This window comes from Quercus robur, chromosome 1 (genome assembly GCF_932294415.1).
Source record: "Quercus robur chromosome 1, dhQueRobu3.1, whole genome shotgun sequence".
Lineage (NCBI taxonomy): Eukaryota > Viridiplantae > Streptophyta > Magnoliopsida > Fagales > Fagaceae > Quercus > Quercus robur.
Window position 1 is genome coordinate 30667825 of NC_065534.1, and position 14101 is coordinate 30681925.

General features: G+C 34.8%; 1 protein-coding gene across 1 annotated transcript; it reads left to right on the forward strand.

Annotated features, from left to right (window-relative positions):
* Positions 1–4400: 4400 nt before the first annotated feature.
* On the forward strand, positions 4401–9366 carry LOC126729329 (laccase-2-like). The gene is made up of 7 exons (XM_050434897.1): positions 4401–4519; positions 6299–6463; positions 6621–6772; positions 6888–7132; positions 7242–7370; positions 7591–8568; positions 8968–9366. The coding sequence occupies exons 2-7, from the start codon at positions 6329–6331 to the stop codon at positions 9096–9098; spliced, it is 1770 nt and encodes a 589-aa protein (XP_050290854.1). The 5' UTR covers positions 4401–4519; positions 6299–6328; the 3' UTR covers positions 9099–9366.
* Positions 9367–14101: the final 4735 nt, after the last annotated feature.

A 14101-nucleotide genomic window follows, 5' to 3' on the forward strand; every position in this document is an offset into this window, starting at 1 on the left:
AACAGTGACCTATTATACACTATTAACTTTATAATATAAAAGTAATCAGGGAATGTTAATAATTTGCAAGGAAATGGAGACTATCAGCATAAATAGTAGTAATAATAGTGAAAGGTATGAAAATTAAATGTTTCTTCTAGAATTTATAAATACTAACACTTTTTTCTTCCCCTGAATTGAGAGGTGAAATTTTAATGGGTTTGAAATAGCTTGAAATACGTAATTATGACTCCAGGAAATTTAACACACGTCCTCAGCTCCACCCGCAAACGATAATTGGTGCTTACCTCAATTTATGTCAATGTCAGTTTGGTGATCTTGAAGCTATCACACCTCCCATGCATGGTTGAAACCCAAACCTTTTGACTATCTGAACCATCTTGTTGGGCTCAACAATCTAACTTATCTAAGCCATAGATGAAGAACGTTCTTCTTCTATACCCAATTGCCCATTGTGAATTGGATTCTTAATTGTACGGTTCCATATACGGTTTGGAACTTCTGTAAACAAAATCATATGATAATATAAGTTATTGTCATGTGATATTATATAAGGGAAATTTTAATCTTTTAATTTTTTTTAAAAGTTTTATATTACTTACAACAAAAGTGGTATCAAAATATTTTTAATTAAAATATTTCATTAACAAATATTCTAAAAGTATCCGTTAACTGAATCTATAATATAATTATATAATATAATAAAAGTACCCTTTTAAAAATCATAGTTTAGCCAAATGAATATTTTCTCTATTTAGAAAAATAGTAAGTTAGATTATTATTTATGGTTTGAGACTTTGAATTTGTTTTAAGATGAACTCTAAAAATTTTAAAAAATTTCAATTAAAACTATATATTCTTCAAATAATTTTTACTTGTAACTAAAAGTTTTTTTTTTTTTTTAAATCACATAAAATACAACTAAAAACCTATCTAAACACAAAAATTCCTCCCACGTCATTTTTTTTTTAATGTATACAGTAACTTCAAAAAAAATCCCATCTATATATCTCATATGTTCCTTTCTGGGGGTTTAGTTGGCTTCCCAACCATTTCGTCTCTATTATCTTTGTCATTATCATTGATCCATCCAACCCTGCATCAGGGCCAAGTCATTGCCAGAGGGATAAGGGAAACGTAGACACCATTTGTTTTTTAATACAATAATTAAAACAAAATAATGATGATATGACATTTTGATATTAAATGAATTTATGTGGCATTCTGCATAATATTAATTAAAGCATTACCTTTTCATCAGAAAAAATTTAAAGCATTACCTAATATTAGGGGATTTAACGAGGTCCTATCTCCTTCATAAAAATATCTTATTCAATAAAAAAAATCCGATCACTGTACAGTCACTCACTGAGAATAAGTTTTTGTGTAGTTGGGGACAAAAGCTGAAGTATCAAGTTTCTAAAATGAAGATTTATACATGTATATTTAAATTAGGTTAGAGTAAGATTTTTATTTCAGAGAAAAAAATTGGCTCTATCTACAAGCATTCATATCAATTTGTGCAAAAATTCATATTTATTTTAGCATAAGAACCTATTTTTTCAATTTTACATAACCACTTTTTAAAAATACTCACATAAGATTATTTATTACAAACTCTATCTATTTCATTAAAATATCATTTTTTCTTAATTTTTTAAAATTATTTTTCTTTCTTCTTACACAACAACCACACCATCCAGTCTCTTTTTTTATTCTTGAAATACGTAAAGAAAGAGTAAAAAACTAAATGTAAAATAAATAGTACCAATATAAATTTACATGGTTTTTGTAGTTGTGATCAGATTATTTATTCCAAACTCTATTTCATTAAAATTTCAAAATTTTGACATTTTAAAATTGTTTTTCTTTCTTCTTACACAACAACCGCTATATCATCCAATCTCTTTATTTATCCTTGAAATACGTAAAGAAAGAGTAAAAAGCTAACTGCAAAATAAATAGTACCAATATAAATTTACATAGCTTTGTAGTTGTGAGTAGAATTGACTAGTGGCATTCTGCATAATATTAATTAAAGCATTCAATTTCTACCTAATATTAGGGGATTTAACGTACGTGGTCCTATCTCCTTCATAAAAATATCTTATTCAATTAAAAAAAAATGGATAACTCTATAGTCTTTCTACATGTATAAGTTTTTGTAGGGTTTGGAGACAAAAGTTGAAGTTCAAGTCTCTAGAAGAAAGATTTATACACATACATTCAAATTAGGCTAAAATAAGATTTCTATATCAGAGAAAGAAAAAAAAAATGGTTCTATCCATGAGCATTCATATCCGCCTGTGCAAAAATTCGTGTTTATTTTAGCATAAGAATTTACTTTTTCAATTTTACATAACCACTTTTTAAAAATACTCACATCAAATTATCTATTTCAAACTCTATTCCATTAAAATATCAAATTTTTTTGACTTTTAAAAATTTGTTTTTTCACACATAAGAACCACCATGAACTTTATTTCTTCATCCACGGGATACATAAAGAAAGAGTAAAAAACTAAATGCAAAATAAATAATGCCAATATAAATTTACATGGTTATTGTAGTTGTGGGTAGACTTTACACATTTATACATAGACTAATCCTTGATGTGAGATGTTTTGAAGGTTAGTCGAGTAAAATGTGGAATCTTGTCTATTTTACAGAGAATGATGTGAATACTTTCACGCAAACATATTCACACGAACATATTCGTGGTGGTAAAAGTTTTATTATCTCTAGAATTTTTTTTGTGAGAATCAACCAGAGAATTTTATGAGTTTTACTAACATATGCCCTTAGGGTATATATTAGTAAACTATTTTAAGAAAATGTTTTTATAAAAATGAAAAAGTAACTAACTTTTTTTTTTTAGTTTTTCATAAATTTTTTTTATAAAATAGATGATTAATGTATGCTCTTAAGTATAACCAAACTCGAATTTTATTATCATAAAATTTAAAAAAAAAAAAAAAAAAAAAATCAAAACCAGTATAATCTGGGGAGACCATCAACTCACATAGCCAATCTACAATTCAAAAAACAACTCAAAAAAAAACCAGTATAATCTGGGGAGACCATCAACTCACATAGCCAATCTACAATTCAAAAAACAACTCAAGAGTTCGAAAACACCTATACCCAGTTCTTTATCAGTGCACGTGTGTATATTTTTTCTTCTTTTTCAATTCTCTCTCTCTTGTAAGTCCGGTCGCTGAATTTATTCCCCATATATGCATCTCATGGCATGACGATTGGACTGATTTGAGTGCCGACAGTGGGTGACATGGCTCTGCGATTGTGGTGGCTTGGCGTGGAGGCGATGGAGATTTGACGAATGGTTGGTTAATTTAGGTGAAATGGGGCTGAGTTGTTGGAGTTGGGCACTTCGAACGTGGGTGATTTGAGTCGCTGAAGCTGCTTTTGTCTCAACAATGACAGTTTCATGGGGTTGAGGATCATATGCAATCCGTTTTTCAAAAAGGAGCTGCTTTTGTCTCGGCTCCTCAAATCTGTGGCAGTGGTTTCTGGGTTTGGAATATCTTAACATGTTAACGTCAGATTGTATTGTTGAGGTAGTTATGTAAAGTGTTCTAAAAAAAGGCAAAGTAGTTATGTAAAGTAGAAAAAATAACTTTGTGATGGTCAAAAATAGAGAATTTATGCAATACCGCATGGGGATGCTTTTAATATCCTAAAATCGTAAGATCCCAAAAGCAGTGGGAGGAGTTGGAGGCTTTGACCGCGTGCGTGTTGAAAAATAAGACAATCAGATTTTTACATGGTCATGTTAATAAGTGCTCTTAGGGTACTTATTAATAATTCATTTTTAGTAAGTTTTGATACTACTTTTATAAGAAATGAAAAAAAATTGTCAAAATATTAATTATTTTTTTTCATTTCCTATAAAAACTTTCTTTAAATGGATTATTAACCAGTGTCCTAAGGGCACTCGTTAACATTTCCCTTTATAGATAACTTGAAAATGTAAATTAAACTTAAGGTAAACATATATGTTTACGAAGCTCTTTTTAGATACTTGAATCGCAATTTTTACCTTTTACACCTCATAAAGATTTATACTTGTGACAATCACACGAAAGGTGTACAGTAGTAAATATTGGTTTTAAGAATATAACTTTATTTACCACAATTTTGACGGGTAAAATTGTAAGTGAATGTCTATTATTTTCATATGAAATTTTACCCTTTCACTCACAATATGTTACATCGCAATTGTGCCAAAAAAAAAAAAAAAAATGATCCTAGATTTTTTCTATCATAAATGCATCTCTTCACATGATGTCCGAGTTGATTCTAGTTTTGAAAAGCTAAAGACTTGACTTTACTTTCCTTATAAAGCCTCGTCGTTCTTGCTCCTTCTGGTAAACCTGTAACAAAACTTGAACCTATACGCACTATATATTTGCCTATTACTCGAGCTCTTTCCTGTTTTCTCTTTCCCTAAAAGCAATTTCCTGCTTTCAACCACTATTTTTTAGTTGTGTTTTAACAGGTATGTTCGTAATTGCATGCGATATTCCCAATATATACAATCAATTACTCAAATTTTAGTCATAAATACTAAGCATACGTAGTAGTTGTATACATGCACACATAGTATTAATTTGACATTGTAGGTAAGTGATGTAGATCGTGGGCATAGGAGTATTCTATAAGGAGTGCAGTTGGTGCAACTACAAATTTAGTACAGTCATGGTGAAAAACTTGATTCACAGTTTAGTAATTTGTTTGGCCGTGAAGTTAAATATTTCACAAGCCCGTTTTTTGGTAAGAGATTGTCTCTAGCTAGCTGCAATGCATGTTGGTTTAACTTCATGTTTAAGGCTTAGTGATTAGTTTGGTTATTTTGGTTAAGAACAACCTAAATCACGTACCTCCATCATCATTATTTCTTATTCTTGGTTGAAAGAAAGGCAGGTCAAATGTCCTTCTCTTTCACAGGCTTTTACATATTTAAGGCACTGTACATTTCGATTAGGAGAGATGTCATCACCAACTTGTAGGGATACCCCATTGAGTCTTTCGTGAAAATGAGACCATGGAGAACATAAATTTTGAAAAGACTTTTTTTAAAAATGGACTATAAATGGTGATTAACAAGGAGTGGGAAGATTGTAACTTTCTGATGTGTCTTGTTCACCAAGCCTTAACGGTTGGGGTTTTGAAATATTGGCTTGTCCTAGTTAGGAATAGACTAATGCTAAAATAAGTTGGTTCGAAAAAACTTGCGTAATCACAAAAATATGATATCTTAGTGCTTAGACTATAACTTTTATAATGACTAATATTGATTATGTCTCTCTCTCTTCTTTCGCACTTCTTTTAACTATCAAATATTCCATGAGTAAAAAAATATGTTGACAAAATCTCTTCTAGAAGTTATTTTTCCTTTTTAATCAGACTACATAAATAAAGTTTTTAATTGAGAGATAAAAAGGAATATTAGTATTCTAATGTTTGTGTTCACGGACACGGCAAAATTGCCAACATACTAGTGATGGACATGTATCCAACACGGACACAAATGTGTCAAGTACACACTTAATTAGGAAGAAAAAAAAAGATCATTTTTTTTTAATTCAGTTATTCTATTTTGATGTTGAATGTTATATATTTGAACTCTTTTTTATGGGTATCTAGTCTATTTAAACTCTTTTGTTCGTACTTTAAATAATATTTTATAGTCTTTAAATTAATTTTAGATATATTTCCAAACATTTCATTGTTGTTACATATTTTTTAAAATCAAAATAAATATAATTTATTCTAAATATAAAATATATATACCTAAAAATAAATATTAATTAATCAATTAATTATCGTATTTTCAACGTAACGTATCTTAGTTTTTCAAGAAATACCATATTGTGTCTGTATCTGTGCTACATAGATTCTAGACAGTTTAATTTAATTTTTAGAAGAAATTATTCATGAATATTATATTGTTCACATGAATTCAAACTAATGAATATTGAAACCGTTACAGGGTCAATAGTGAAAAATGTATTTGTCATACGAGGTAAGGGTTTAATAAGTTGAAAAAAAAAATTAACTCTATAGACTTTAGGTGGCACTCCACAGTGAAAATATGGGACCGATTAAGAACACTTTGGTAATTCTCTTCTTTCTCAAATTTAAGTTTTTGGAGTACCTAATCGACCAAACACACTATCTTTTCTATATATAAGCAACCCTCATAGGCTTCATGAAACACGCAGAACTAAACGAAGCCAATAGCAAAGTTCACTCATTCTTGTCTCCTATTTTTCAGCAACTGTAGAGAGGATTTTGATACAGAAAGATGGGTGCTTACCTTCCTCCATCTCCAACATTTATTGTTGCTTTCCTCTTTGCCATTGCCTCTCTTTCGGCCTTTCCTGAGGTTGCTTTTGCTACATCAAAGCATGCAAGCGTTACAAGGCACTACAAGTTTGATGTACGTACCAAAACTTTTTGTGCTAGCTGATTTTATGCATATATTGGCATTTTCTTTTGGGCCAGAATTGTCTCATAATTTGAGAAAGAATGAAAATCAGGCTTATTTTAAACTAAATTTGCTTATAGATTAACTATTTTTGCTTTTGTTTTTCCAGATAAAGTTGAAAAATGTTACTCGATTGTGCCACACAAAGGCCATTGTGACAGTTAATGGGAAGTTTCCTGGGCCTCGAATTGTTGCTAGAGAGGGTGACAGAGTCATAGTTAAGGTGGTCAATCATGTTTCAAACAACATCACCATCCATTGGTAATCTCTAATTAATTAGACTCAAAATATGTGCTGTCAAGTTTCATTAAGTGTATTTAGTAACTTGTAAGCAATTTCATCACTGCTAATATGTTTTGGTGAATAAAAAAAATAGGCATGGAATCCGACAACTACAAAGTGGATGGGCTGATGGGCCATCATATATCACTCAATGTCCTATTCAAACTGGCCAGAGTTATGTGTACAACTTCACCATTGTTGGCCAACGAGGAACTCTTTTTTGGCATGCACACATCACATGGCTAAGAGCTACAGTCTATGGACCCCTTATCATCCTCCCCAAGCACAATGCATCCTACCCATTTGCTAAACCACACAAAGAAGTTCCCATCATTTTTGGTAACCAAAAATACATTTTCTCAATCATAGAATTCAACTATTACAATGATAATTAGACCGTGACTAAAATATACTAACCAACTATATATGAATGATTGAATAATTATAGGAGAGTGGTGGAATGCTGATCCAGAGGCAGTTCTTCAGCAATCTCTTCAAACTGGAGCTGGCCCAAATGTCTCCGATGCTTATACATTTAATGGACTTCCGGGACCATTGTACAATTGTTCTCAGAAAGGTATTTCTCAAAAGGGGCATCAATTTGTACCCTTTCGACCATGTAACTTATTACACTGAAAAAGAAAATGATAAACATATTGGTTTTTAGCTGTTACATTAAGCTGCAGAGACCATAGTCTTATGGAATTATAAGACAGGGGACATGTCAATTCATTGGCTACTTTATGAAACAACTTTTGGCTTATGTTTCTACTTGCAATTGCTATTGTGCTTTGCAGATACGTTCAGGCTAAAGGTCAAGCCGGGGAAGACATATCTCCTCCGATTGATCAATGCTGCACTCAATGACGAGCTATTTTTCACCATTGCAAACCACACCTTCACCATTGTTGAAACAGATGCAATTTACATTAAGCCTATCAAGACCAATATATTGCTCCTCACACCAGGACAAACCACTAATATTCTTCTGAAGACCAATCCACAATCACCCAATACCACATTCTTCATATTAGCTAAACCATATTTCACTGGCATGGGCACCTTTGACAACACCACAGTGGCAGGCATTCTTGAGTATGAGAACCCATCAAATTCCTCTTCCACAAACTCGAACAACCTTCCAACTTTCAAACCTTTTCTCCCTCCCCTCAATGCCTCTATCACCACTTCCTTTGTCATGAATTTCACTAGGAAATTCAGAAGCTTGGCCAATGCTCAATTCCCTGCCAATGTGCCACAAACTGTCCAAAAGAAATTTTTCTTCACTATAGGCCTAGGAACCAGCCGATGCCCAAAAAACCAAACCTGCCAAGGACCTACTAATAGCTCAAAATTTGCAGCTTCAATAAACAATTTCTCCTTTGCTCTACCCACAACAGCACTCCTACAAGCACATTTTTTTGGGAAATCAAATGGGGTTTACACCACTGATTTTCCAAGCTTCCCTTTGCTCCAATTTAACTATACAGGCACCCCACCAAACAATACCCTTGCGAGCAATGGGACCAAAGCAGTAGTGTTACCATTTAATACAAGTGTGGAAGTAGTTTTGCAAGACACTAGCATTTTGGGTGCAGAGAGCCATCCACTCCATCTTCATGGCTTCAATTTCTTTGTTATTGGTCAAGGTTTTGGAAACTATGACTCTAACAAGGACCCAGCCAAATATAACCTTGTTGACCCAGTTGAAAGGAACACTGTTGGTGTGCCAGCTGGTGGTTGGGTTGCAATTAGATTCTTGGCTGACAATCCGGGTGAGTGATACATACATATTAATTCATGCAGCAAAAAAGACTATAATGTTGTCTAATTCTATAGCTTCTACTTTCTAAAAGTTTTGCTTAATTTCAAGTTTGGTTTACTTAATACTTTAATGCACTAACCGACCATTAGGTAAGGATGCAAAAGTACGTAATGGTTTTTTGCCTTTTTACCCCATCTAGATCGTGTTTAAATTTGGAACACTAACAAATGGTTTTTTTTTTGGGCAAATTAAATTGTATGAAAACTAAAAGTTTTCAATTACTATATATTTGTGGTATTTTCCTATTACTTTCTAGCTGAATAATGTTATACACAGTAGCTAGTATCCGCACAAATATCTGATTTTCTCAGAAAAAGTCTGATGATTATGATTGATGATGACTGCACAGGTGTTTGGTTAATGCATTGCCACTTCGATGTCCATCTGAGCTGGGGTTTAAGGATGGCATGGGTTGTCCAGGATGGGAAGCTCCCTAATCAGAAGCTGCCTCCTCCACCATCAGATCTTCCGAAGTGTTGATTGTCCCCTTTTTGTGTGATAAATGTTGTCATTACATTTTTTTTTTTTCCTTCATTCTGTAACTTATTTTGGTCGTGTTTCGCAATATTTTGTCTCTCAAAGAGTGGCCAAACACCCATTGGCAATAAATCATCGTGTTCTATTGTAGTCCTCCACAGAAAATGGCAAAAAAAAAAAAAGAAGAAAAAAGTAGGAGGAGGTTTTGTACCACCCAGGATTTCAAAAGCTTCTGTTGGAGCCTAAATAATAGTAATATTCTTTTTTGAAATCTGTCTCTCACATATGTATGTGTACATGTTATGGCCCAGGAGCCTTGCTCATTGCATTTTGTCCTCGAGCTCTTGATTTGTCAAAGCAGTCTTGTAATTTTGCCAACGGAGCAAAGCTTCCGCTAACTCCTCCAACATATTGGACAGGTGTACGTGGTTAATTTTGGACATTTGTCTACCTTTTGTCGTGTCCAATGCACCATAACATTAAACGCAAGTTAAATCTTTGTTAATTAACGTGGGTGTTTGAGATTTTAAGTCTTTTAGTGCTCTTAATTAATCCCTAGGTGATTGTAAATTCTACATCTTACACGCACAAAAATGACGAATTAATCTCTTATCAAGATCAGAGCAAGCAATTGGAGCAGAAGAAACACGGATCAACCTGCATAGCAGAAGTTCAAGAAGCCATATCTGAAGCTCTTGTCGTTTAGTAGTTGTATTAGTTTACATTAGCAATATACGACTTGTAGCTTAGTGTTTATTTTCATTCGTTTGTAATCACACGTGAGTAGGTTAGTTACTTACACGTGAGATAGGTTGTTAGTTGGTTATTCTGTTTCTGTTAGCTTAGATCAGAGCTTGTGCTCTGTTTCCGTTCCTAACTGATCTTGTAGATGTATATAAGGGCAGAAGGTAAGTTAATCAAATCAATTAGTTTTTCCCAATTCATTCTTTTCTCATATGGTATCAGAGCTCCTAGAAAGTCTGAAATTCTAGGGTTTTACAGATTTGGGAATTTCTCTTTCATCGTCCACCATTGTTACCTTTCTCAAGCTTTCTCAAAGCTTTCTCAAAACCTTCTCAAGCTTCTTTTCTTCTCAAGTTTTTTTTAATGGCTGCCACAACAGCTAACACTACCACTAAATCTTCATCTTCTTCACAAGATTCATATAACCCCAACGATCCTCTGTTCTTACATCCAGGAGAAAATCCAGGGGCTGTTCTTACTTCTCAGCCTCTGATTGGAGAAGAAAATTATTCTGCTTGGGCAAGATCAGTGAGGAAGTCTTTGATTGGTAAAAACAAGCTTGGTTTTATAGATGGTTCTATAACCATTTCTTCTCCACTCGTTAATTCACCAACTGCTGTTCAAGCATGGATTCGTGCTGATAATATAGTTGGTACTTGGATCATCAACTCAGTATCACCAAAACTTCAGGGTAGTATCATTTACAGAGATACTGCTTTTGAGATTTGGACTGAGCTTCGAGACACGTTCAGTCAAGGAAATGGAACCAAGATTTTCAACATCCAGAAGCAAATTGCTAAGTTCCATCAGGGAGAACAGTCACTCACTGATTACTTCACTCAGCTTAAGGTTTTGTGGGATCAGCTTCAGAATCTTAGTCCATTCCCTCAGTGCACTTGTGGTAAATGCGTGTGCAATATTAATCAGAGGTTGAAGGATCTTCAAATCAAAGAAGCAACAATGAAGTTCCTCATGGGAGTCAATGATGTGTTTTCTCAAGTCAGAACACAGATTTTACTCATGGATCCATTGCCTTCTGCTAATAAGGCTCATTCCTTGTTCATCCAAGAGGAAATGCAAAGATCAGTTACTAATTATGTTAGAGTTGAATCTACGGTTTTGGCTGCCAAAAGCTCAAGCACAAATCAAAGAGGAAAAGAAAGGCCATTGTGCACTCACTATGGAAAGTTGGGACACACTGTGGAGAAATGTTATAAACTCCATGGTTTTCCACCTGGCTACAAATTCAAGAACAGAAATATGATGGCTAATCAGGTTTCAACTGTTGCAAATCAGTTTCAGGGACATAATCAGTTCCAGGGCCATCACTTAGTCTCTACTTCTGATCATAATCCCATTCCAAATCAGTTTCAAGGGCATGGCTTAGCTCCAACTACTGAATATAATCAGTTTATCACTGCTCAAGCACCTGCATTCACTCCTGATCAATATCACCGGCTTCTGTCATTGATTGGAGCTCACCAAACTCCAACAGTTCAAGAGCCTCACAAGGTTAATGCTGTGTCATTACCATCCAATACAGTTGCAGGTATTGTTCCTTGCTCACCACATTCAGTATTTTCTGCTAAGGTTGTGAATAGAAAGGCCTTTGGTGTTGAAACTTGGGTTATAGATACTGGTGCTACAGATCACATAGTATGTTCCATGCATTTATTGACTTCTTTTACTGCAATTTCACATTCTGTGGTTGAATTACCCAATGGAGAGGCTGCACTTGTGACTCATGTTGGTACAATTAAGCTTTCATCTCACATTACCCTAACAAATGTCCTTTGTGTGCCTTCATTTTCTTTCAACTTGATATCTGTTAGTGCTTTAACTCAATCTCAACCCTTTTGTCTTGTATTTCTGTCCAACTATTGTTTTATACAGGCCCTTACCTGTTGGAACACGATTGGAATAGGCAGAATGCATGATGGTCTCTATCTGTTACAAGCTTCTAGTCTTTCTCAAGCCTCCAAGTCTCTTGATGAATTTCTTCTCAAGAATAAGTCTAGCTCTTTCACTGCTTTTTCTTCTTCTATTTCTCATGCCAACTTGTATTCTCTATGGCATTCTAGGCTAGGACATCCATCTGACATGAAAGTTCATGCTTTGAGTCATCTTTTTCCTTTCTTGCAACATTGTTGTACTAAAGACTGCATTGTATGCCCTTTGGTAAAGCAAAAGAGGCTACCCTTTCCTTTTGATAATAAAAGAGCTACTCATTCATTTGATCTTGTTCACATGGATGTTTGGGGACCCTTTTCTATTCCTACTACTGCTGGACATAAATACTTTCTTACTATTGTAGATGATGCATCAAGAGCCACTTGGGTTTTCCTCATGAAAAACAAATCTGAAGTTAGGCCTTTGATTGCTTCATTCTACAAAATGATCCATACTCAATTCCAAACCCCCATTAAGTCCATTAGAACTGATAATGCTCTAGAGTTTAACATGGTTGATTTTTACAACTCTAATGGGATTATTCATCAACAAAGCTGTGTATACACTCCACAACAGAATTCGGTTGTGGAGAGGAAACATCAGCACATCCTTGCAACTGCTAGGGCATTGCAAATTCAGTCCAACATTCCTCTTGTTTTCTGGGGAGATTGCATCCTCACAGCTGTCTATTTGATCAATAGACTTCCTACTCCTTTCCTGCAAAACAAGTCTCCTTATGAGGTCCTTTTCAATCATATCCCCTCTTACTCTCACCTCAGGACCTTTGGCTGCCTTTGTTTTGCTACTAATGTCAATCCCCATAAACACAAGTTCACCCCTAGAGCTAGGAAGTCTGTCTTCTTAGGATACCCTTTCAATATCAAGGGTTACAAGCTGCTTGATCTTCAATCTCACTCTATTTTCATCTCTAGGGATGTCATTTTTCATGAAAAAGTGTTTCCTTTTACTTCACACACTCCCCTTCCTCCATCTGCCTTCATTCCTTTGCCTAGCATTCCTTCCATTCCTCATGCCTTACTTGATCCTAACCCACCTGTTACTGATTATTCTTTTGTTCAGATTCATCATGATCTTGATTCAGATGATCAAGTTTTTGATCATGTTGCTACTGATGTTCTTGATCATGATGCTTCTGTTACTCCAGCTGTGCTTCCTGATGCTCCTAGAAGGTCTACTAGGGTGCCTAAACCTCCTTCCTACCTTAAGGCTTATCATTGCAACCAAATTTCATCAACCATCATATCCAACCAATCCAAATCAGGCACTTCCCATCCTCTTTCTTCCTATCTTTCTTATGCTTCTTTATCTCCCACATACAAATCCTTTTGTTGCTCAATTTGTACCAACACAGAGCCTAAGTTTTTTTCACAAGCTGCATCTGATCCTAAGTGGCAAGATGCCATGGATGCTGAGATTGCTGCCTTGGAAGCCAATAATACTTGGACCATCACTCCTTTGCCTCATGGTAAACATCCTATAGGATGCAAATGGGTTTATAGGATTAAGTACAAGGCAGATGGGGCTATTGAAAGGTACAAAGCAAGGTTGGTTGCAAAGGGGTTTACTCAGAAAGAGGGCTTAGATTACCTTGAGACTTTCAGCCCTGTTGCCAAGATGGTTTCTGTGAAGTGCATTCTTGCAGTGGCTGTTGTGAAGGGCTGGTTCCTTAGCCAACTTGATGTAAATAATGCTTTTCTTCATGGTGACTTGCATGAAGAAGTCTACATGGCTCTTCCACCTGGTTTTCACAGCAAGGGGGAGCATGGAAACCAACTTGTATGCAGATTAAATAAGTCACTTTATGGACTTAAACAGGCCTCCAGACAATGGTTTTCCAAGTTCTCTAACACATTGATTCAGCTTGGTTTTACTCAATCTAAAGCTGATTACTCACTCTTCACTAGGCAACAAGAAGATTCATTCATTGCTTTGTTAGTGTATGTTGATGACATTCTCATAGCAAGCAATGATAAGGGGCAAGTTGATCAATTTAAGGTGATGTTGAATCAAAAATTCCAGCTGAAGGATTTGGGTGCTTTGAGATTTTTTCTTGGTTTGGAAGTAGCTAGGACAGACAAAGGCATTTCCCTATGTCAAAGGAAGTATGCTCTTGAGATTCTGGAGGATGCAGGGCTTCTTGGGTGCAAACCTATAAAGGTTCCTATGGATCAAAGCTTGAGACTCAGCAAACATGATGGTTTGTTACTTGATGATCCAGGGCAATACAGAAGACTGGTTGGAAGGTTGCTGTACCTAACCATCACTAGACCTGACCTTACCTTTGCAGTCCA

Bases quoted from the DNA above. Each gene is read 5' to 3' on its own strand.
- LOC126729329 (XM_050434897.1), top strand. From the start codon at position 6,329: ATGGGTGCTTACCTTCCTCCATCTCCAACATTTATTGTTGCTTTCCTC. The intron at 6,464-6,620 runs GTACGTACCAAA...TTGTTTTTCCAG, and splicing joins CAAGGCACTACAAGTTTGAT to ATAAAGTTGAAAAATGTTAC. The intron at 8,569-8,967 runs GTGAGTGATACA...ATGACTGCACAG, and splicing joins ATTCTTGGCTGACAATCCGG to GTGTTTGGTTAATGCATTGC.